At 36.5% G+C, this 25,448-nt stretch overlaps 1 protein-coding gene across 2 annotated transcripts; it reads left to right on the top strand.

The window, feature by feature from the left end:
* Positions 1-216: 216 nt before the first annotated feature.
* Positions 217-25,442, top strand: LOC127619954 (palmitoyltransferase ZDHHC18-B). Of its 2 annotated transcripts, none has more exons than XM_052092996.1 (9): positions 217-601; positions 3,291-3,451; positions 9,383-9,538; positions 12,141-12,278; positions 12,645-12,696; positions 14,625-14,727; positions 14,827-14,939; positions 16,136-16,232; positions 24,449-25,442. In XM_052092996.1, exons 1-9 carry the CDS (start codon positions 360-362, stop codon positions 24,785-24,787), a joined length of 1,401 nt encoding a protein of 466 aa, XP_051948956.1. In that variant the 5' UTR covers positions 217-359; the 3' UTR covers positions 24,788-25,442. The 2 variants fall into 2 exon arrangements, with proteins under 2 accessions (XP_051948956.1, XP_051948957.1); XM_052092997.1 differs by lacking the exon at positions 24,449-25,442 and adding an exon at positions 18,702-18,760.
* The last annotated feature ends 6 nt before the right edge of the window (positions 25,443-25,448 follow it).

Below are 25,448 nucleotides of genomic sequence, written 5' to 3' on the forward strand. Positions count from 1 at the left end.
AGGGGGAAGGATTCATTTTATTGTTCATATAATGTAAATACTGCAATGAAAAATGCGTCAATAATAGCTGAGCAGATTACACGGTTTGCGTTGGTGGCAAATGACTGACTCTGCTTGTTTATCGACTCGTAGTGAAATGCGTCCGTGACGTCACCGCTACATACAGCGTTACGTCACTCTCTGTTAAATCCGTTGCGTTCGTCGTGTTCCGTTTCGGCTGTGTTCTCTGCTGTCGAAGTGGGACGCGGTCGGCGTGCGTGCTGTTTTGTCTGTAATGACACAGTTAACGGATATCTATCCGCTCAGCAGCTGATATCTGATGACACTGACCGCAGAGCGGCTTGTTTCCACCATCGTTAATGATGAAAAATCGCGAATATCAGCAAATAGACCCTCAGGCACTCGCGACGCCCGCACCGACTCCTCCAGCGCGAGCTCTGCCCGAGAACAAGCCCGCACGAGCGCGGAGGAAATGGGAGGTGTTTCCCGGGAAGAACCGCTTCTACTGCGATGGACGCATCATCGTGGCGCGTCAGAGCGGCGTGCTGCCTCTCACATTGGGGCTCATACTGGTCACCAGTGGATTGTTTTTCATTTTCGAGTAAGTGAGGTGTTTTTCTTTGGGCTGGTAGGCTGACCGCACTGTTGTAAGAGAATATATGAAAATAATTGTTGTCTGAAGGCGTGGAGGACGCGTTCACCACAATAAAGGGCCTGCTATAAATAACATAATCATAATACAACAGGGGACATTGGGACAAATGGTCAGTAGGTTTTAACAACGTTTAACGTTTTTAACCCTTGTGCGAGCGTTGTTAAAAATTATTATTTATTTTTTGCCAAAGATGTGTGTAATTTTTATATTTCACCCTCCGTTGCTATAATACATCTATAATACACAATGTACACAAAATAGTTACACTCAGGACCTTAAGGACAAAAATGTCCCCGTTGATACCCATTGAAACGGCAATATTTGATCCCAGTACCATTAAAGCATACAATCATGAATTCTATGCTATTATGCTTTCATTCTGGAATCCTGGCTTCAAAATTTGAATTTGTATTTACCACCAGATGGCGCCATATTTTCCTCATGTGTAGCCTATGGAGCAAATACAAGCTTTTTTCCTATTTTCTGTTTGCAGTATTATAGAGCACTGCAGGCCAATTAAATAAATGATGCACAGATGCAGCTAAAATTGTGTGGATGTGATGTATGGATGTCAGAGTGTGTTTTGTATGTGTGAATTGAGAAAGTGTGTGTGTGTAAAAAAAACACCAGTGGCATTATATGAACAAACTGGCATTTAATGGGTTAAAATCCTGAAAATGAATGAATATTTGGTAGTTATGATCAGGACTGATGTTGGTTACAAAAATATAAGTCCGTGAAAGTGGAAAATAACATTAATATATAATATTTGTATGGCATTTTTTTGGTGCAGACATTTTTGTCCCCTAAGGTCTTGAGTGGGTTTTTATTTTAATCTGTCACTGATTTTAATGCATTATTATTTTTTGTGCAATGTTGTTGCATTGTGATCAGGACTGATGTTTATTTAAAAAATTGAAAATAATGTGTAATTTTATTGTTGCAGTTTTTTGAGAGTTTTTTGAGATTTTTGTCCTCTAAGGACGTCTGAGTCACTTTAAAGTGACACACAAGGGTTAATCTAGTTTAACACTGTCCTTTTGTATCCCACACATTAAAATCCAGTATAATCGTGCTTTTTTTTTTTTAGCTGTTGAACAAGTAAACACAATAAAACCACGCTGGCATTCATTAAGGCAAGAATGAAATTAATAGGTAGAATAGAAGGATTAACCGTCTTGGGACAAGGATATTTTTCATTATTGTAAGGTCAAATGCAAGTTATGTGGGGCAAGTTGTCAAACTTCAGGTGTTGTAATGTTATGATTTATTACAATATAGTTTCGCAAAATAGTTGGTTGATATTTTTGTACATTAATAGTTTTACTATTTAGATTTGGCTGAGAAGTCATTAAAAAGCCCCAAGTACATTTTAGTTATAATAATAAAATATAATTGAATATAATAAAATGCAATAAATGCATTACATTTAAAAAAAAAATCACTTTAAACAGTATTTCATTTAAAAAAAGTATTTTTCTTCAAATCATTGTCAATAAGCATCAGGTCCACGTTGTGACAACATGCGGGCTATAGGGTCAAAGTGTGTTTAAAGAAGTGTATCTTTTTGTCCTGGGCATTAACAGTGAAATTGACACTCCATGTTGTGTCTTCGTCAAATAGCATTTGTCAGATGTAAATCAAGTCAATCATTGACACATCAGTGCCACCTTGAGAGAGAATTAGCATGTAAAATATGTATGTGTACGTGCATATAGAGTACTGATAATTCACCATTGCTGATAGTTCTTTGTTACACAGAAAATCAATGTGAAATAAATCATTCTCTCTACTATTATTCTGACATTTCACATTCTTATAATAAACTAAGACAGGGAATGTTTTCTACGATGTCAGGAATTGTGAAAAACTGAGTTTAAATGTAGGCCTATTAGGTTCATGTAAACTTCTGTCTTCAACTATACATAGTACATTAGTATAGATTTGTATTTCCTATAAATTTGCTGGATCTCTCAGAATATTATTTCTGGCATTATACGAGATACGCCTGTTTATTAATGATGTGTGCTTCGATGTGACTCATTTTGGTGTTAATCGCACCGCTTAATTCAGCTTCCTGTGAAAGTGGAGATTTCTAGTTAAAAAAAATTACTTAAATGTTTATCTGTTTCTAACCCACACTTATCATATTACTTTGGAAGACATGGATTAAACCGCTGGAGTATTATTGATGACATTTATGTTGCCTTTATGTGAGTTTTGGAGCTTCAAATTTACTTGCATTGTGAGGACTTACAGAGTTGAATCTTAATTTGTGATTATGACACTTACTTGATGACGGTCACGTGACAAAATGATAATCAGGGTCACACACACTTTATATCCACATGGCCTCAGGATATCACTAGACATGTGCATGCAGTACATTAAGCAGAGATTACATTTTATGATACAGTCAAAGTCTTTATATTATTGCATTAGTATAACATCAGACATAAATTCTTGCTTATAAAACCACAATCACTCACTCCCTTGCTCTGTTTAAAAGGCGTTTGTATAGTGTTAATCATTGGATTTGGAATGCACAGAGCTGGAGGGAATGGAACAGTTTAATGGAACACAAGCTTCCGTGTTCCGGAATCGATGTGCTAATTGAGATCTTCTGTCATTACAGCTGCCCATTCCTGGTGAAGCACCTCACCAGCTGCATCCCAGTGATCGGAGGGGTGCTGTTTGTGTTTGTGATCATCTCTCTCCTCCAGACCAGCTTCACCGATCCAGGCATTCTGCCCAGAGCAACAGCAGAGGAGGCTGCAGACATCGAGAAGCAGATCGGTGAGAGAGAATGCATCTTCACGTGCCCATGGCTATGTAGCTTACTGCATTGTGTTTTTAAACTGAAAATTCTGTCACTTATTTACTCCCCCTGAGGTCACTCCAGACCTGTATGACTTTGTTTTGTGGAACACAAAAGGAAAATTTGTCTTTAGTTTTCTATATATTGAAAGTGCATGTTGACCCAAAAAAATCCCCACCATAAAACCACAGTAAAAGTTGTCATTAAGATTATATTCTCTGTATAAGAGATTATTCACTCTAAAATCAGATCAAATCATTGATCAACTCCCGTATACAGAGCACAAATCAAATATGGTGACTTCGTCAATAACATCAAATCTCACTGATTATTGCATGATGACGTTTGGTCATCACAGTTTTTCAATGGTGTCAGATCCACCTTTTCACTCATAACAGTGTGAGAGCACCATCTGTCTGCTTCTATGAATATAACACATCATTAGAAAGTTTTTCACCGCTGTTCAAATACTCATCTGATCGCATCATTTGTATGGATAAATAATGAAGAAAAAAATGAGTACATTTTGCACCACTAGCATCACAAAAACAAAAGTCCTATCTGCCATTTGGTCAAACCAAAAGTCCCACCCCAAACTCGTATTGGGTGGGTGAGCCAGTGTTGCTACTCTATATTGGACTGGATGTGACGTGAATAGGAACATAGGATGTCAGAGGAAGTGTCATTTATATTCATGAGGAAAGTCATACCTGATTGGACGAATCCGTAATATTCATCAGGAATGTACTACCTGATTGGTCAGATAAACCTAACCATAACCAAATCAGGTATGATTTGTCTCATAAACATAAATGAGTCTTCCTCTGCCATCCTACGTTTCAGAAATGTGCCTTTGGGATGATCATACCAATAGAGCAATGCTTTGATTGCACCACAGTGTTTACACTTGTCGGGGCAATCAACCCACACATCTCTTTATTGTTGACTCTGCATATTAAAGGACTAGTTCATCCAAAAATAAAAATATTCTATCATCATTTACTCACCCCGATGCCATCCCAGGTGTCACAAATGCTGACACAAATGAAGATTTTTAGAATATCCCAGCTCTGCTGTTTGTCCATACAATTCACAATACAATTCACCAGAACTTTGATGCTCCAAAAATCACAAAAGCAGCATCAAATTAATCCATATGATTCTAGTGATTTAATATACTTCTTCTGAAGTGATGCAATCACTTTGGGTGAGAAACAGGCCAATATTTCTATCTTGAATAACTTGAATGTGAAAGTGGAGATTTCTAGTTAAAAAAAATTACTTAAATATTGATCTGTTTCTAACCCACACTTATCAAATTACTTTGGAAGACATGGATTAAACCGCTGGAGTATTATTGATGACTTTTATGTTGCCTTTATGTGAGTTTTGGAGCTTCAAATTTACTTGCATTGTGAGGACTTACAGAGTTGAATCTTAATTTGTGTTGTGCAGAAGAAAGGAAGTCATACACATCTGGGATTGTATGAGGGTGAGTAAATGATGAGAGCATTGACATTTTTGAGTGAACTGTTCTTTTAAACTAGGATGGCAGTTCAATTATATAAGGTGTCAAGTAAGATTCAGTTGGTGTTGCTTCCGGTTCAGTTGTCAGACTGGGAATGTAAAGTCAAGTCTAGGGCATCGCTGATGCAGTGTGCTGTTAAAATGTACTTACTATGTACAGCATACATACTATATGAGCTACTGCAGAAATAGTATTAAACTGAATGAAGCCTGTGTCTATGTAAGGCTGGTCGGGTTGTTTAAACCTTGCAATGTTTTTATAACACCAAGGTATTTACACTTCTCAGCTAAATCAACCTACAAATGGCTTACTTGTAGTTGGTTCTGCGTATTAAGTTGGGATAGAAAAATGTATTTTAACATCCAAAGTATTACACACACCACCAAAGCCAAAAAAAAAATAATTAAATGAAAACTACTCTGAAACTAACAATCCATGTGTCTAAACTTGTTAATTGGAAACCTTTTTGCATTGTTGCCTCTAAATGGGACAACATCCCTTCATTTCCATGACAAATAACAGGACATTCTGCCTTAATTACAGACTATGACACTTACTTGATGACGGTCACGTGACAAAATGATAATCAGGGTCACACACACTTTATATCCACATGGCCTCAGGATATCACTAGACACAAAGACCGTCTGTGCCATGAATCTTCACTTAGTCAATAGTATCACATATTTCTCTTGAGTACTACAATGACATGTTACCTTGTTCAGAGGAAACGGGCATATCATTGTAGCATTGGAGTTCATAAAGGTTCATCCATTATTCTTGGAGCTTTTCAAACAAGAAAATAACATGCCGGTGCTTTATTTTGCACTTCCTATGCTAGTTTTCAAAAGCTGTTTACTAAGGTATGCATCGTTATTACTTTAGCTTACACTTCGATTAAGAATTCAAAGAAACCCATAAACCAAAGTATTAAATGCAAAAAGCACACCATTTGTGCTATGGACATAAATGATACCTCAAATGAGGTGTTTTGCTATTACTTTTCTAAGTGACAGCTATTTAGTGTTACGGACAATGAAACAGGCTAAATATTCCTTCGATATACATTGAAAGTGGGACCCGAACACAAACTTGAGACCAGGGGCTGGATTCACAAATGTTCTCAAGAAGAAAATCCTTGAAATTTCTAATTTAAGAAAAAAAGTTATGAATATTTACTATGAGGAGTCTGGTTAGCTCAGCAAGTATTGATGCAGACTAGCTCTCCTGGAATCGCAAGTTTGAATCCCAGGGCGTGCTGAGTGACTCCAGACAGGCTTCCTAAGCAACCAACTGGCCTGGTTGCTAGGGAGGGTAGGGTCATACGGGGTAACCTTCTCATTGTGGTCACTATAATGTGGTTCTCGCTCTCGGTGGGGCATGTGGTGAGTTGTGCGTGGATGCTGTGGAGAATAGCGTGACGCCTCCACACACGCTAGGTCTCCGTGGTAACGCGCTCAACAAGCCACGTGATAAGATGCGGGGATTGATGGTCTCAGACGTGGAGGCAACTGACATTCATCCTCCTCCACCCAGATTGAGTCACTACACCTCCACAAATACTTGGAGCGCATTGGGTATTGGGCATTCCAAATTAGGGATTAAAAAAAAAAAAGAAGCTGAATATTTACTATGAACTAAAAACACGTTTAAAGTTATTTTTTCTTAAGATTGTTCTTAAAAACTTAGTTCAAATTGTCTTCAAAATTGTGGTAAATAAGATCTTAAAGTTAGGATAACCTCACAGTGGTCTTAAACCCCAAAAGATAAGACGTTTAATGTTGGGTTGTTTCAAATGGGACTCGTTCTATCATGTTGAGTTGGAGGTTGCAATGGGCTGTTAATGTAGAAATGTGATTTTTGTGTTGTATGTTATTTTCATTTTCAGCTTTCAAACAATGTAAACGTTATCACTGAATTCAAACAATAAATGATGTTTTGAAGCTTCTTAATGACAATTCATGCTATTCAATTCAAACAGATGAGCTGCATAGCGCTCTCTCTCCACGATCTTTAGAGTATTGAAAAAAACATTTTGCGGTAAAATTAGGTAAATTTAGATTTGTACTTAATTCAAGCATGTAAAAATGAATGGTTTAGCTTATAATTAAATATGATTTATGTTTGTGTGTTAGAATTACCATGTGCTATCATTTATCAGTCCTAATGTAGAAAACCTTGTCATATTTACTTATTTGAGTACGTTTCACTGGTAAATGGTAGTGGTGGTGGTGTAGTGGTCTAAGCACATAACTGGTAATCTGGTAATCTGCAGAATGTTGGTTCTAGCCCCACAGCCACCACCATTGTGTCCTTGAGCAAGGCACTTAACTCCAGGTTGTTCCAGGGGGATTGTCCCTGTAATAAGTGCACTGTAAGTCACTTTGGATAAAAGCGTCTGCCAAATGCATAAATGTAAATGTAAATGGTAAATAAAATGCGTAAATTTTACTTAACATTTCCAAGCTTGTGTTTCCAGCGTGATTGAATAAATAATGAGCTTGAATGGTTTCATGGTTAGCAAGTTTATTTACACAGTTTTTATTGTTGTTTTTATGTTTGGTAACTTCTTTTGTGAACTCTGAATTTAATTTTCTTCTCAAAATTAACAGTTCATGATAAAAAAAAATTATCAATTGATTGTTACTGTCATCGTATTTTGTCTTGCGTGCGCAGCCAGTAATGTAATGCAAGTAAAGAGTTGTTGTCTAATAGACTATATATAGCATGCATTAAAGGAATAGTTCACTCAAAAATGAAATTCTGTCATTATTGACTTAACCTGATGACCTCTCAGATGTGTATGACTGTCTCTTCAGCAGAACACAAATGAAGAACATAGAGCTCTGTCAGACCCTTATAATGGAAGTAAATGGGTGCCAGTAATTTGACTGTACAAAAGTCACATTTAGGCAGCATAAAAGAAATCCATGCTCCAGTGAATTAATGAATGTCTTCTGAAGTGAATCGATATGTTTAAGAAACAAGTTGATACACGTTTTTAACTTTAAATCGGTGTTCACATCCAGGTCTCTGATGCTGTTTGAACTTTTGCATGACGTTCTGTTGTAAATAAACGCCGCTTCCGAATTCTTGTGTGAAATCACCAACGTGCTTACATCACACTTTGCATCAGCTGCTTGAAGGAAAAGCTTTTTAAAAATTAAAAACATTTTAATTTCTGACTTATTTCTTACTTGAATGTATCGATTCGCTTCAGAGGACATTCATTGATTGAGTAGAGTTTTATGCTGCCCAAATATGACTTCTGGACTATCAAAGTGCTGGCACCAGTTTACTTCTATTATAAGCACCTGACAGAGCTCTATCTTAAAATCTTCATTTGTGTTCTGCTGAAGATAGACAGTCATTCACATCTGGGATGTCATCAGGGTAAGTCAATAATGAGAATTTAATTTTTTTGGGTGAACTGCTCCTTTAAGCTTCCCCGTGGAAGGCTTCCATATGTCATTTATTTAACATGTGTTTATAAGGAAAGTTCAAAATGTGAAATGTTCATATCAAATGTTCATTTACATTTTGCTGTGTTTAAGTGCTGTGTACATCAGATTTGTGTACACCTAACCCTAAGTGCAAATTACTGTATTAACTGAAATGTTTAAAGTTAGAATTGCTCACTCACTTTAATCAATATTATGCCATGAAGTTAACTAGATTTTATACCATTAATATTTACTTCCAAAAACTGTACAAAAACGTATATAATAAGAATGAGGCAAATCTTACTAGTATATTTTGTTCAGTGTAGAACTATAATAATTATAAAATGAATCCTTTTTACTTCAGTGCATAACTCAATGTGTTTCTGGGTCAAAATGACTCGATGATGGAGAGGGTCACAAATATTAAGCATTAAAAATTATAATTGTACATACATATATAGTAGAAGACATTTAATGTATTTAACTCATCTCACACACTTTACATCAAAAATAAATATTACGAGGTGCATGCTACTTAATTAAAATATTAATAGATCGCTAAATGTGAAATCATTAGGATTTACCAGTGTTGAAGTATTGAATTTGTTGTATTAGACAAGGCAACGGCAACTTCATGAGGAAACTAGTGTGATCAGACATTATCAAAGCCTGTCATTTTATTTATACCAAAAAAACAATTAAGACCTTTTTAAGAAAACATTTGAGAATTATTATTATTATTTTAAAAAATGTCATTACGGAACAATCTTACAAACTTCTTTCAAACTTTTCCTTAGAACCGTTTTATTTCTATTTGAGGTGGACTCTTTTGAATTAGCGACCACCCAGAACACCCTAGAGACATTGCTACTTTTAAATATTGAAATTCCTTCCTGACATTTCATCCTCTGTTGGAAACTTGTTTTTCTTCTTCACAGACAACCCAGCGGGCTCTTCCTCATCCTACCGCCCCCCTCCACGCACAAAAGAGGTCGTCATCAACCAGCAGGTGGTGAAACTCAAGTACTGCTTCACCTGCAAGATCTTCCGTCCGCCGCGCACCTCCCACTGCAGCCTGTGTGACAACTGTGTGGGTAAGAGCAGAGAATAACACCATAACACCAAAGTCTCACTGAATTTACCATAGTAAGTGTCTGATGGCTCATCGTACACACCACTTTATGTGTTTTGGGCTTCAACATGATCAGATCAGAATTTTACATTTGCTTTGTAACACTTCTTAGTGGTGTTTGATGAGGGAAGCAAGTCTATTTCAATTGCTCATTTGTAGGATTAAAGGGATAGTTCACCCAAAAATGAAAATTCTGTCATCATTTACTTACCCTCATGCCATTCCAGATGTGAATGACCTTTTTCATCTGCTCAAAACAAAGATTTTTAGAAGAATATCTCCGATCTGTAGGTCCTTATAATGCAAGTGAATGATGGCCAGCAATTTATAGCTCCAAAAATCACAAAGGAAACTAATTAGAAATAAATTAGTTATGAAATTAATTAGAAATAAATTAAAATAATTAGTTTGACTCCAGTTAAATCCATGTCTTTAAAAGTGATATAATACATGTGGGTGAGAAACAGATGAATATTTAAGTAATATTAATGATAATTATTTTTTTATGTTTATTTTAGTTATAATGTCCATTTTGCTTATATTGGAAAGAAATGTGCACTAAGCTGATGTTGTTAATTATTCAGTGACCTAACTTGGTTTATGAAAATATACATTTTACCAATTTTATTTTATCAGTAGTTTTTCATAATGTTGGTCACATTTGAGCTTTTTAACACAAATTCCATATGTTCCTTCAATAAATATAATGTCTTGAAATTGCATATTTTATATTGCATATATATGGAGACTGTTTCATAACACGCAGCCTTTTGCGGTTTTGAAATCGTGCAAGGCCATTTTGTGATTTAATTCTTAAAGTATTAGTTCACTCAAAAATGAAAATGCAGTCATTGTTTACTCACCCCTGTGTTGTTATAACCCTATATTTCTTTTTCTTAATACAAAGGGAGAAAGTATTAAAAAAAAAAAAAAATGTTGTGCTCCGTGATTGCAATGGCAGTTTATGGTGACTATCTCTTCAAGTTTCAAAAGATTGCAAAAGTATAATTCAGAAGTCTAATAAATTATTCCATGAGACTCATGATAGTTATGAAAGGGTCAGTCCATCTCAAGTGGTCCAGCATAGCTTGCTTGACCATTTGTAATTTTCCTAATTTATTTTAGTGATTACCTCTATGTATTGGTATTGCAAACTCACCAGTTTATTTATATTTTACTTGGTTTAACCACAGTGGCCATCTTTGTGTCTAGGCACACGACAAATTTTGGTTACACAGATGTTTACAGGAACCTCAATATATCGGCTCAGAGGGGGTCTGGGTAGCTCAGTGAGTAAAGTCCCTGACTACCACACCTGGAGTTGTGAGTTTGAATCCAGGGCGTGCTGAGTGACTCCAGTCAGGTCTCCTAAGCAACCAATTGGCCTGGTTGCTAGGGTGGGTAGAGTCACGTTGGGTTAACCTTGTGGTTGCTATAATGTGTTTCGCTCTCAGTGGGGCGTGTGGTGAGTTGTGTGGCCCAATGTTGTGAGGGCGCTGCATGAACTTCTGCTCCTGTGCCCTATCATGAATGCACACAGGAGAGCAACGTTCAGTGAACATTTTCACGAAATAATACATTAGATTTCGGTTTGTTTCTCACCAAACCTTATCGTATGCTTTCATAAAAATCACGAGTTTCATGGAATAATTGATTAGACTTCTGATTTATACTTTTGGGTTCTTTTGAAGCTTGAAGAGGTAAACTGCCATTGTATGACATCACTGAACATATTGTTTTTCACAATTTCTCCCTTTGTGTGAGTAAACAATGACTGAATTTAAACTTTTGGGTGATCTTTTAATTCAATCAACCGTGCAGCATTAATGGATACCATATGGATGTTTTAGAGGTCCAAATCTGCATATTTAGAGCGTTTTGGATGATTTTCCCCTCATCATGTACAGTAAGTGCAACTTTTACAACTGTCATGTCAGCAACTTTTTCCTCATTAATGTGAAAATGACAAAGAATATGAATTAAATATGACATGTTCAGGGTGTCAACTATTCTGTATTATGTGGTTATTACTAGTTCTGGATTTAGTAATTAAATTCACAATTTTTCCAGTTATTCGTGCAGCATTTTATTAAAATCCTTCAAATTAATCTCTGTGTCTGATTTAGAATGGGCAGAACTCTAGATCTAACAACCTGTACATAAAGTTAAATGTTATTTTTATTCTTCCAGTCAAAATTTGCACTGTAAAAATCAATGACAGCTGTAACTAATCCATGCTGGCAAGTGACCATGGCATAAGCGGGATAATCCATGGTTAGCTATGTGTTAAATGATTTGAATGCACTTTGTGGAGGTACTTCGCTGCCACTTTGTGCATTAAAATCATTTACCGCACAGCTAACCATGGATTATCTCATAACATTTCTAAAAAAACCTTTTTTTTGTTTGCATTCTAAGATAAAGCGTTCTTATTAAACCTTTATTCAAGTCCTCACTTGTTTATTGTTTGATTTTATGCCAACAGAGCATTTCATTACTGCTGTAATAATTTAAGCACACGTCACTACAATATGTGACAGGCTGCTGTCTTGTGTTTCTGATAGAGCGGTTTGATCATCACTGCCCGTGGGTCGGCAACTGTGTGGGAAAACGAAATTATCGCTTCTTCTACACCTTCATCGTCTCGCTCTCCTTCCTAACGGCCTTCATCTTTGGTTGTGTAACCACACACCTGGCTCTGAGTAGGTGTCATTGTAGCTTACAGACTAACTGTTTCTATATCAGTCAGCTCAGACAAATAGAAGCAAAGGCAAATGCCATAAATTGAAACTTCCTTTATTTGATAGCAGGCCCATTGCCAAACCAATTTCTAACCAGAACCTTAGATAGCACAGTGGTGTTAAGCATCCCTTTTCTTTGTTCCTGCAAGTCCACGATGAGATACAGAAAAGCTTTTGTTGTTTATCTTCACAGTAGATTGATGTACATATGGCTGTTTGCATATGCTCATTTGATCAACCGATACATTAAGAGGCCAAATGAGGCATCGAGTCTCTTAAACGTTTTAAATCAGATAAGGGCTTTCAGTAACTAATGTTCTTTTATAGGGTCACAAGGAGGAAATGGGCTGGTCTTAGCTCTCCAAGAGAGTCCTGCCAGATATCCTTTCATTTTTTTAATATTTGATCTTGATTTCAGATGTTTTTAACTTGAAATATGATATTTAGGAATGATTAAAGGCGCGCTCTGGGTTCAATAGACTTGAGCTTTATTAACAGCATCTGTGACATGCTGTCAGTTACCACAATAAAAATTTCAACCGTTGTTAAAAACAAACTAAATATTAACTTAGAATAGAGGTTTATGGGGTTCACAAGAATCACAACAGAATAAATATTAGTATACACAATAGTATAGGTGTTCGTATGAGACTAGGGTGATAAAAACACTTGCAACCTTCTAATCTGTCATCTCCTGTTGTGACCATGTAGCCATACTTTTCTTTACACAGTAAGGAAACTAAAAAGTAACGTGCATAACTATCCGTATATCCGTAACTCCACCCTCAGGAATTATGTCTGTAACTCATAACAAGAAGCTCAAAAGTACGATTCAGAGATCTTAAAAAATAAAAAAAATTTAAAAAAATGTATGCAGAAGAATGAATAAAAGTGCTTCAACAAAAATACAAGCTCCAGATTTCTGCTTTCTCTCTGGTTCACTTGCCCCATAGAGTTCCATTGTAATTGTATTACAGTACATGCAATTGAAGTCGAAATTATTTGCTGTGGGAATCAACAACATGCCACTGATGCTGTTGATAAACGTGTATTGAATCCAGAACATTTCTTTCTTTGTGCAAATTCTAAAGCATTTGTGGATATACAATGGTGGCAAAAAGTTTGGAATAATGTACAGATTTAGCTGTTTCAGAAGGAAATTGGTACTTTGTGATCAGTTGAATTGCACTTTGGTGAATTAAAGTACAGTCAGGACATTACTGATGTAAAAAACAGCACCATCACTATTTGGAAAAAAGTCATTTTTATCAAATTTAGACAGCAGCATCACTCCAACACCTTATCCTTGAGTAATCATGCTAAATTGATCATTTGATACTAGAAAATCACTTTCCATTATATCAAACACTGCTGAAAGATATTTGGTTCATTAAATGAACCTTAACATTGTGTTTGTTTTTGAGTTGTCACAGTATGCAATAGACAGGCATGTCTTAAGGTCAATATTAGGTCAAAATGGCAAAAAAGAAACAAGTTTTCTCTAGAAACTCATCAGTCAATCATTGTTTTGAGGAATGAAGGATATATAATGCTTGAAACACTACATTACTCTACAGTCTTCAAAGACAAAGCACAACTGGCTCTAACAAGGACAGAAAGAGATGTGGAAGACCAGATGTACAAATAAACAAGAGGATAAGTACATCAGAGTCTTTAGTTTGAGAAATAGACGCCTCACATGTCCTCCGCTGACAGCTTCATTGAATTCTACCCGCTCAACACCAGTTTCATGTTCAACAGTAAAGAGAAGACTCAGGGGTGCAGCCTTATGGGAAGAATTGCACATAAAAGCCACTTTTGAAACTGATAAACAAAAAGAAAAGGTTCTCTGGGCAAAGAAATACAGACATTGGACAACAGATAATTGGAAAAGAGTGTTATGGATCTTGACCCCATTGAGCTTTTGTGGGATCAGCTAGACTGTAAGGTGCGTGAGAAGTGCCCGACGAGACAGTCACATCTATGGCAAGTGTTACAGGAAGTGTGGGGTGAAATGTCACATCAGTATCTGGACAAACTGGCAGATAGAATGTCAAGGATCTGCAAAGCTGTCATTCCTGCACATGGAGGATTTTTTGATGAGAACTCTTTGAAGTAGTTTTACTAGTAAATAGTAATTTCTCATGTTATTAATGTCCTGACTATACATTGTGATCAGTTGAATGCCACTTTGGTGAATAAAAGTACCGTTTATTTTTCCCATAAGAGTGAAATCTATACATTATTCCAAACGTTTGGCCATCAGTGTATATTGTTTATCTGATTATGTCCTTGACTTCTGTCCACTGCTCTTGAGTTAGTGGTCTGCTTCTTCTCAGTGTGGTCCATTTTGGGCCTCTCAGGCTTCCATACCTACCTGGTCGCTGCTAATCTTACGACTAATGAGGATGTGAGTGTTGTCCTTTCATAACTTGTATCAATTGAGGATTAATTTGAAAAAGCGGCTTGTTTTTTCTCTAACTGCAACATTTTTGTGTCTGTATCCCAGATTAAAGGTTCGTGGTCAGGCAAGAGCGGGAATGAGGACGTGGAAAATCCATACAGCTACAACAGTATCATAAAAAACTGCTGCTCTGTTCTCTGTGGACCCATGCCACCTAGGTGAGACATTGGGATTCAGGTCGAAAATGTATTCTAGGTAGTTTGATCATTCTGTTACAGGCTTTACAATCTATCTGTAGTATCATAGTGTGTGTTTAAATAATTCTGTCATCGCCCTGTGGGGTGGGCAATATACCGATTGAAATTTGGCAAACGCAGTAAACTTTTATGGTGGTTAAGCAAAATATGGAGCTAGAACAATGACTGAAGTATTGGAATCTGAATTTTGTTAATTAAAATTGTAGGCAGGTTTCATTTAATAAATTGAAGATTTTTGTCTTTTTTTTTTTAAACAAATTAGTATTTTTAAGCAGGTGGAATTATCTGTAAATATGCAGATGTTAAAAATGACAGATTAAGAAGAAATATATAATTAGGGATGGGCATTTCGGAATAATTTTGTATTTGATTACTTTAACCTACAAAAAAAGAGTAGTTGATTACACGTAAATTAAAATTCAAGTTAAAAATAAGTAACAGACATACGTGAAATTTTAATATTTAATATTTTTATAATTTCACATGTTTAGAAAAACAAATGGTGAAAGTTGGCTTTTTATAAAATTCACAATGTCTCTGTTCAGAGATTAACATACACATGTGGTCTGATCAGCTTCAGAGTTTCTCGTGCCGCTTCATATTTTCTTTCCACCATAAAAGCAGATCCTCGTCTGTTTGTTTGCCTGACTCCAACAAGAACCGAATGTCAATAGAGTTAAAAAATTATCTAAATATTACGAGGATTTTCACACTTGTTGAAAGCACACAATGAAGACTGCATGATATCTCCTTTCATCCAACACCTCAACGACAGACATCCACATCACCCCCAGTGGACTCAATTGTAACTAGTCTAACTTAGCATTTTGGCCAATCACAGAGCTTCCAGAATTATCAGCGAAGGCTCATTTTTTGTGTCGAGCAGATATTCTTTGCAATTGACTTTAGTCATGTTGAAAACTGCTATTTTTTTTATTTTTTTTTTAGTTTTTGAATAATTTATTTTAAAGATACAAATGTGTATATTGTCATGCATATGACAATCTAGAAAATATTGAGATGTAAATGACTTGTATTGCCCACCCCTTGCCCTGACCAAATCTGCAAAATGTCTATCGTTACTCTATCTAACAAGTCTGTATTTATTGTTGAGGCCTTATTTTAATTCCTTAATTCCTCTTTTCTCCTCTTGTCAGTTTGATTGACAGGAGAGGGTTTGTGCCCTCTGATGACTCTGTTCAGACCAGTCCCTTGGAAATCGAGCTGCCAGCTGCTAAAAACGACATTAACATGGTAGGACGAGCAGTAACCTCAGGCCGACCTCCACCTCCACCACCTCCCGTCATAACCATACAGCCACCTGACATCTCAATTTAGCACAACTCAACAGCCTGATGCCCCCCCCAGCTTTGTGGTTTATTTTGCATTTTGGCATGAAATGCATTCTTTATTTACAACACAAGTGCAGGTGTCCTGAAAATGTTTACAGTGTTGAATGTAGCTGTTGTGATTGCTATGTCTCAGACAAGGTCAGATATTTATGTTGTTTACTTTGAGTTTGAAAGAGAAAGGATTGTTTATGGAGGAGGTTTATGGAACTGGTTTGGCGCTGAATCTCCTTCACAGATCAGTGAGAATAAGTATACATGGTTTACAAAAATAAAACGGGTGTTGCTGATGTGCTTCACATCGCACAAATATGCATCTTCTGTTTATAGAAAGAGGAAAGAACCCTCTGGCTTCCTGTAACGTTAGGTGGAATTCACAGTTAGTGAGCAGAAGTACTGCTAGTGTGAGAGATTATGCAGGTATTTATTTGTGGCCTTTATTCAAAGGTTTATCTCAAACATCTCTGAAGACCTTTGTTACTCACAGACACAGATGATTATGATAACTAATGGAGCTTGTGAAACACAGTCTAGGTATAAACCAAGGTTGTTTGTTTATTTTTAATGGAGTGTAAATGAAAAACGCGAACAAACTTGTTTGTCTGTTTTAGGTTTTTGTCATTTTCACACATGTGGGTGTTTTTCAGCGGGTGAATGTGCTTTACAGTACTTGCTGTTTATTTACAGTTTTTCTGAAAAAAACTAAGTTTTGTTTGTTCAGATGTTTACCTTTCACCAAAAAAGTGCCTTTCACCATGTCAGTAAACAAACAAAAAAATGCTTTCTCTGGGTGAAACCCAGGGGTGGATAAGTCAGTGCCATCCTGTGTCCTGTTCTGCACTTTTAAATATGACTATTGAATGATGTTAATTATATTTAGGTAGAATTGCAGGAAAAAAATACTGTTAAAGATAAAATTGATGTGCTCAGTCTTTTTAGAAGATGTGCCAGCTGCATTTCTTCATGTGCTAATGCATCAGTGTTCACTGTTATAGCTGTAGAGGGGATGTTGTGGCAATATACACATGATGCTTGGAGATTGTATGTGTGCATGTATTTGTGAAATGTTTGCATGTGACAATGAAGAATTCCCCATGGGAAACAAAAAGGGTTAAATTCCTGATCTGTTTGTATCTTTTTTTTTTTTTTTTTAAGTTTTCTGACAGATTTTGTAAATTTTTTTTTTTTAAAGATATTTTGTATTTGTGTATTTTGAAAATGCATTTTAATTTTAAATAAATATTTTGTAAACTCTACAGCATAATACCTCTCCTGCATGTATATTTGCAAAAACCGGTTACCAGAACCATATAATTTTAATGACTTTCGGTTCCGTTACCGATACTTGAACGTGCATTTTTCCAGAACACAAACTAAAATACTCAGACCGTGTTTCCTGCTGCATTATTCAGCGGTAACTCTGAATCCAAAATGCACAGCGCGACCAGTGTAGTCCGATTTATGAACGCATGACTAATGAAACCGTTCTTTTGAATCTACAGCACGAAACCCACAGTATGAACATTGTTGACTGATTCCTGAACGAATTACTCTTATGGGACAATTCTTTTGAATCTACAGTGCAAAACTAAAATTGTGACCAGTGTAGTCCAATTCCCGAATGAATGACTCGTTTGAGTCTATTCTTTTGAATTTACAGTGCGACCAGTATATGTCTGATAAATGAACGAATCACTCATTTGAGCTGGTTCTTTTTAGTGAATCAAAAACACAAGCTATTGAATTAATCTCACTTACCTGAACGTTATGACTTCCGTCATTTTCAATTCGACTGAAACAATAACTTACAATGTACATGCACTGTATATATAAACAAATGATTTAAACATGTTTGCACAATTTTGTTTGTTTAGAATGTAATATAACTTGTACTGATATACTGTATAGTTACAGTAGAACCAGTTATTGGATTGCATTAATGCCTCTAAAAAAACATTAGAATTAAAAATTGTGTAAACGTGCATTTTTCAATTTATTTCTGATTTGTTGTTATATCTGCTCTGTTAAAATCTGAATGATCTCCTCATCTGGCAAATTTGTAATTTGTTTCCAAATATTTCTTCAAAAGTAACAATCGTTAACGGAACCGTTAAAATCCTTACAATTCCCATCCCTAGTAACTGCCTTGATATAGTAAATGTGTATGCATTGCAAATGTTTTCTGTTTGTGTGCACACAACACAACTCATTGTGTTTTCTGGCATGTAAGTACTTGAACTGTGCAGTCATGCATCTGTGCATTAGGGCACATTAGTTCTGTTAACACTCACCAGCCTCAACACATTAACCCTGAACCCTGTTGTGTGTGTGTGTGTGTGTGTGTGTGTGTGTGTGTGTGTGTGCATGTGTTTAGGAGAAAGATTGCCTGGATTTCGCCCTGTCATGTGCCAGCTGATCGTTTAGTGGGCAGAAGTGGGGAATTATGGGGAGGTTGGTAAGACTCAGGAGGGTTTTTGGGGCACAGTCATAAATGATTGTATGTGGCATCACATTGTCTCCATGCGCTTTTGGCCTGCATGCAGCCTGGTTGCACTGATTCCCGCTGCCATTCTGGAGTGATGCATTGCAATTGATGCACAACGCTGCAGGCCTGATCTTCAAGTATCGGCATACAATCAGCACTGCCTCTTCCCATTCTGAAGACTGACCATATTGCATGTTTAGTTTGTGTTTACGGTGTATGTGCGACTTGTACTGTATTTTGAACTTTGAGCTCATAATTTCATCTTTCTTTTAAAGCTTCAAAGGATCATGCTATAGACCAAGAACGTAGGAATAGTTCATATGAAAATGACTAAAAGTTGTCATTTACTCACCCTCATGTTTTTCAAAACCCATATGACTTTGTCTTCCGTGAGACACAAAAAGAGATGTTTTAAAGAATGTCCGAGCTTCCCTTTTCCATACAATTAATGCAGGTAGTGACAAGGGGCTGTCAAGCTCAATAAAGTACTAAAAAAATTATCTGGTCTCAAAGAATCACGTTACTGCATCTACATATTTTCAAAATGATTTTTACATGGCTTGTACGTATTGTGGCAGTTTCCTGGTGAAATGAACACTAGAGATGCTACAACAATGACTTTTTCCACTTTCCACAAATTCATAAATCCTTACTTTTCGCTCATGTAATACTATCTTATAACATCTAAACACATTAACTAGAGTGCACAATGGATTTTAACATTTGCATAACACATCCAACTGCATTTACAAGCTTGTTTGAGTGCGATCAAACTGTGGTTGCTAAACTGATTCAATGGAAGGGGTACGAGTCCTGAAGAGCGAGTCAACATGTGAACCAAAACTGTCGTACAAGCACCACAAAATGACATTGTTGCTTCAGCAATTGTGTTTTTTAGGTTTCATGTCAGGTTTGCTTTTATGACACTATTGGTTAGGTTTAGGGTAAGGAGGTACAAGTCAGAAGTTTACATACACTTTAGCCAAATACATTTAATCATAGAAAACATTCCCTGTCTTAGGTCAGTTAGGATCACTACTTTATTTTAAGAATATGAAATATCAGAATAAAAGTAGAGAGTTTACATACACTTTGTTAGTATTTGGTAGTATTGCCTTAAATTGTTTAACTTGGGTCAAATGTTTTGGGTATCCTTCCACAAGAGTTGGGTTTTTAGGCCTTCTTGCTTGCACACGCTTTTTCAGTTCTGCCCACAAATTGTAAATCGGATTGAGGTCAGGGCTTTGTGATGGCCACTCCAATACCTTGACTTTGTTGTCCTTAAACCATTTTGCCACAACTGTGGAGGTATGCTTGGTGTCAATGTCCATTTGGAAGACCCATTTGCGACAAGCTTTAACTTCCTGTCTGATGCCTTGAGATGTTGCTTCAATATATCAACATCATTTTCCTTCCTCATGATGCCATCTATTTTGTGAAATGCACCAGTCCCTCCTGTAGCAAAACACCTCTACAACATGATGCTGCCACCCCCATGCTTCACGGTTGGGATGGTGTTCTTCGGCTTGCAAACCTCACCCTTTTTGCTCCAAACATAACGATGGCCATTATGGCTAAACAGTTCTGTTTTTGTTTCATCAGACCAGAGGACATATCTCCAAAAAAAAGAAAATAAAAAACTTGTAGTGTAAACTGTAGTCTGGCTTTTTATGATGGTTTTGGAGCAGTGACTTCTTCCTTGCTGAACAGCCTTTCAGGTTATGTTGATATAGGACTCGTTTTACTGTGGATATAGATACTTGTCTACCTGTTTCTTCCAGCATCTTCACAAGGTCCTTTGCTGTTGTTCTGGGATTGATTTGCACTTTTTGCACCAAACTAGGTTCATCTCTAGGATACAGAATGCGTCTCCTTCCTGAGTGGTATGATGGCTGTGTGGTCCCATGGTGTTTATACTTGCATACTATTGTTTGTGCAGATGAACGTGGTGCCTTCAGGCATTTAGAAAGTGCTCCCAATGATGAATCAGACTTGTGGAGGTCCACATTTTGTTTCTGAGCTCTTGGCTTATTGCTTTCGATTTTCCCATGATGTCAAGCAAAGAGGCACCGAGTTTGAAGGTTGGCCTTAAAATACATTACAGGTACACCTCCAATTCAGTACACCTCCTATCAGAAGCTAATTGTCTAATGGCTTGACACAATTTTCTGGAATTTTCTAAGCTGCTTAAAGGCACAGTTAACTTCTGACCCACTGGAATTGTGATATAGTTAATTAAAAGTGAAACATTCTGTCTGTAAACAATTGTTGGAAAAATGACTTGTCATGCAGAAAGTAGAAACCGAAGTCCTAAATGACTTGACAAAACTAGAGTTTGCTAATATGAAATCTGTGGAGTGTTAGAATGATGTAATGACTTCAACCTAAGTGTATGAAAACATTTGACTTCAGCTGTAGGTTTTGTTGAATTAAAACGCTATAGAGCATTAATCTCATGTGTTGCTCATCTGTTTGGGAGAAAATGTAACTCGCTTTTAGCGACACACAGTGGGCATTTCACCTCTAAACTTTCACCTTGAACGGGCAAGTGGTGAAGACACGTGCAAATGCGATTTGAAAGATTAGAACAAAGTTTTTCAGTAAATAACAACTTAAACTGCTGTTCCTCATACAAAGCTATTGTTTGACTACGGAAGACTTAAAATAACGCACATGCTTTTCATGGACTACTTTTTCTGTCTTTTTATGGTGTTTTTCTGCTGCTTTCATTGTATAGAAAAGAGTAGTTCTCAAATTTTTTAACACATTTCCTCTCGTGTTCCACGTATGCAAGAAAATAAGGTTAAGAACACATGGGACGAATGTGCGAGACAAACTGCCAACAAAAGACCTATTCACACCGAGACCGAAACTGATTAAATTAAAAAACAATTTCACCCCTCTAGAACAGGCGGCACTGCTATACAAACATTTCATTTGTTGCATGGATCTTTAAGTATTCAGCTGTCAATGCATGAGATAAATACAGTATATTTTATGCAGTAAAGGCAGTTATTTACCTAATTTGGTATAATTATTTAATTCGTTCTTTCCATGTTTTTGATGCATTTAGAACAGGGGTCGGGAACCTATGGCTCACGAGCCTCAAGTGGCTCTTTGTTCAAAATCTGGTGAACAAGGTTTGAAATGAACACCCGCCGAATGCAGATTTTTCATGCAGAATATTTTGCTGATGTACCAGCCACTGTGGAAGGCGACCTGTAAGACTTCTTGGAGTGTTATATAACAAGACATTAGACACAAAGACACACGTTTGACAAAACGTGATTATATTTTGAAGAACAGACGTAAGAAAAGCAGAAAGCGCTTCTCCAACACACAAACATTCATTGAGTTCTGGGCCTCGTTTCCCAAAAACTATTGATCTTAGCTGTTAAGAGCATTTCTACAAGTGATTTTATGAACGTTTGTTATTTTTTATGTGCAAACAGGGTGTGATATAGACTCAATCCAGTTTGCGAGCTCATCTCAAAATGCATTTCATGCACGAGTAATTTTGCTCATCTACCTGCAAAAGGAGTCTCAGAGTGACACATGACAAGAAATGCTGATGTGTTTGAAGAAACACTTTATTATATTTTTAAGAACAGACAAAAGAAAAGCCGTCAATACTCGTGTCTGATTCACTGTTCAGAGGCGTGCAGCGGGACCCTGTCTCGTGAAACAAGTGCATGTAAAGAGTTATCACTCCTTTTTCTCTGTTTTATTCAACTGAAAGCTGTTTCTAGAATAATGTAGTCTATGAGAATGCTGCAAATAATCTCCGATCATCTCGTGAGATGCTGTGAGTTTAGTTCACTCTTACACATTGTGAACACAACTCTACAGGTTCAGTTATATATACAGGTATATCTGTATTAAATAAATAAAGATGAAAGTGATTAAATCATAAGGTAATACAAGACACCTTCACCTTGAACCTAAAATTGAGTTCTAGTTTTTTCTTTAGTAAGCATAAATATGACCAAAACGCAATAAACACATTTGAAAAGAACACATTTTTTGGGAACATAATTTTTATTATGATGATTATTATAATAATCTTTACATTTATAATTGTCTTTAGTTCTTAAGTTGTATGCTAGTAATTTTCACCAGTTTCTGCATACTGATACTTACGTGATGGTAAATGGAGCCGTTGGAGCCGGTAAATGTTTGGATTTGTGGAGGTTATATAGAGGATTTTTTTATCACTTAATTATTTGTATTGCTTTTTCGTTTTGTTTAAAGTGCAATTTGAATTTAGAAATGTCTTTTAAGTTTTTCGTGTTTCAATAAATTAATTAAAATTTTAAAGCAAAATTAATAAAGCAAAAATATTCACCTTTGGGGATTGATCATATAATCGAATATTGATATTTTAAATGCGATTATCATTAAAATGTTTTTTACATATCATCAAGCCCAAAAGGGAATTAAAACTTTTCATGAAGTAAAATTAAGTCATTTTATGGAGACCCGCACAAACACGTTGTTACCTATTAATATTTGCATATTTGTTTGTTTTTGATTAGTCAATGGGCAATATAAACATTGTATTTTATTGGAAAAACTTGTAAAATGCATCAACCACAAATTTTAAAATTGGTTCCTTAGTGAAAAAAGGTTCCCGACCCCTGATTTAGTGGAATATTGAAAATGTGTTAAGAGCGCTATTGCATACGTCCCATATCTTCTGTCGTATATACTGCTATGAGTATATTCCAAATGAACTATTAAACTTAGATATTCTTTTTGAATGCCTGGAAAATATAACAAAAGGTACAGTGATATACAGTAAATACATGTGAAATAATGTAAAATATGTATAGCTTAAAATATGGTGCATAAAATAAAATATAAAATCTTTTGCAATCTTTTCTTTAATTATTGCATATTTGTATTGAATTCAGGGTTTCTTGTGCGTGGGGCAAAAAAGAGCACCGTTACATGAATACATGTGTTATATTACCCTTGCAATAAAAATAGCAATGAGGGTCGGCAATTCAATTTGCTACACTTGTAGTAAACAATTTAATGTAAATATTTATATTTTACAATGCGCTGGATTGTGCTGCAGCAGACACATTCTTATCTCATTGGTCAGTCAGATTTCATCGCAATCAGAAGGGAAAAAAATCGAACTGCTCCCCATAGACATTTCTTTTCAATTTTTGTCGGACCCGGTGTGAATAGCATCATAGGAATCCATTGTTCCTTTTCAAAAGCTGTTATAATAATTTTAATCAAAATAACTTGGTTATTATTGATTTTCACACAAATAATGTTGCTCCATAAATACTCATAAAAGAAATGTAGTTTTTTACTCTTGATACTCTTTGCGACCAGATCAAAAGCACATTTACCTTAAGGGAGGCCTTTTGCCACATTGTACCCTAATGACATCTGCATGACTCATCTGTGATGCTGTTTTCTGATTGGCCATTGCTTACTTCTCAGCTATTTTTCTTTTTAAGCCATGCACCTCAAAACTTCTACATTTGCTTTCAAGTCTGTTTTGGACCACTGGTCCTAACTTGAATCTATTTCTGTTTTTGTCTTTGTCACATTCCTTTACTCTGTCACCCTTTTCTTTCTTACTCCCCTTCTATCTTTCCCCCTGTGTTCCTCTGCAGTGCACACAGGGCACTAAAGGTCTGCTGGAAACAGCTTCTCGTTCTCCTCTCCTGACAAGCTCCTGTCCGCAAGCCAAGCCCCAAGTGGTGCCACCAGCTCTGGACCCTCTTCAAGAGATCGTCCCCTCTCCTGCCCCAGAGCCGCCCAAGATCGCTGGAGGACGCCAGTCAACCAGCACGCCTCACAAACACCACTCTCATCACAGATCCAAAGGAAAGCAAACCGGTCATCACACCCACAAGATGACCAACTCCTCTCCAAGACCTCATCATAGTCACAGTTCAAGAGGGCATAAAGACTCAAAGACCAGAGACCAAAAATTCAGTTCTCTTCGCTGAACACTCTTGACTCCAAGAATCTGCAAACGTCCTCACGTTGGGGATGTTGATGCGTTAATTTGCTTGGATTGTCTGAGTTTGTATTCATAGGATTGATTCATTAAAGGTGAAGTTTGTAATCTCTGTGCCATCAAATGGAATTGCGAAACTACTGACTGTTTTCAGACAGGTTTCCCGAACTCAAACCATTGGTTGCACCAATGTTCTTATGTTGTGCTAGTCGGGATGCTCAAACAAATGGAGCAATATTTTGGTGGCACAACGGAGTTGCACGTTTTGGGGAAATCAACCTACAAATGGCTTACTTATAGTGTTTGCATAATAAACTGGAATATATAAACTGGGAAAGTATTTTAGCATTGAAAGAAATTGAATTCTTCGGTTTTAATAAACTAAGCACAGTATTAAACTGTTACTGTACCATAGAGGATTACTATCACACCAGTGGTCCTCAATGATCAGTGAAGTTACGAAGTATGGACTCCCTTTTGGATTGGTTTAAATGAAAAACTGTATATTGAATCTACTGGTTGTTCCCATGATATTTCAAATGTTGTAGACAAGCACAAAGATGGTCCATCGGTCTAAAGAAACAAATTACAGTCAAATGCCATTGAGACTAGTCTGTTCTCAGTGTGTTTCTAAAAGAGCTTTATTGAAC

Source organism: Xyrauchen texanus, chromosome 26 (assembly GCF_025860055.1).
Source record: "Xyrauchen texanus isolate HMW12.3.18 chromosome 26, RBS_HiC_50CHRs, whole genome shotgun sequence".
Classification (NCBI taxonomy): Eukaryota; Metazoa; Chordata; class Actinopteri; order Cypriniformes; family Catostomidae; genus Xyrauchen; species Xyrauchen texanus.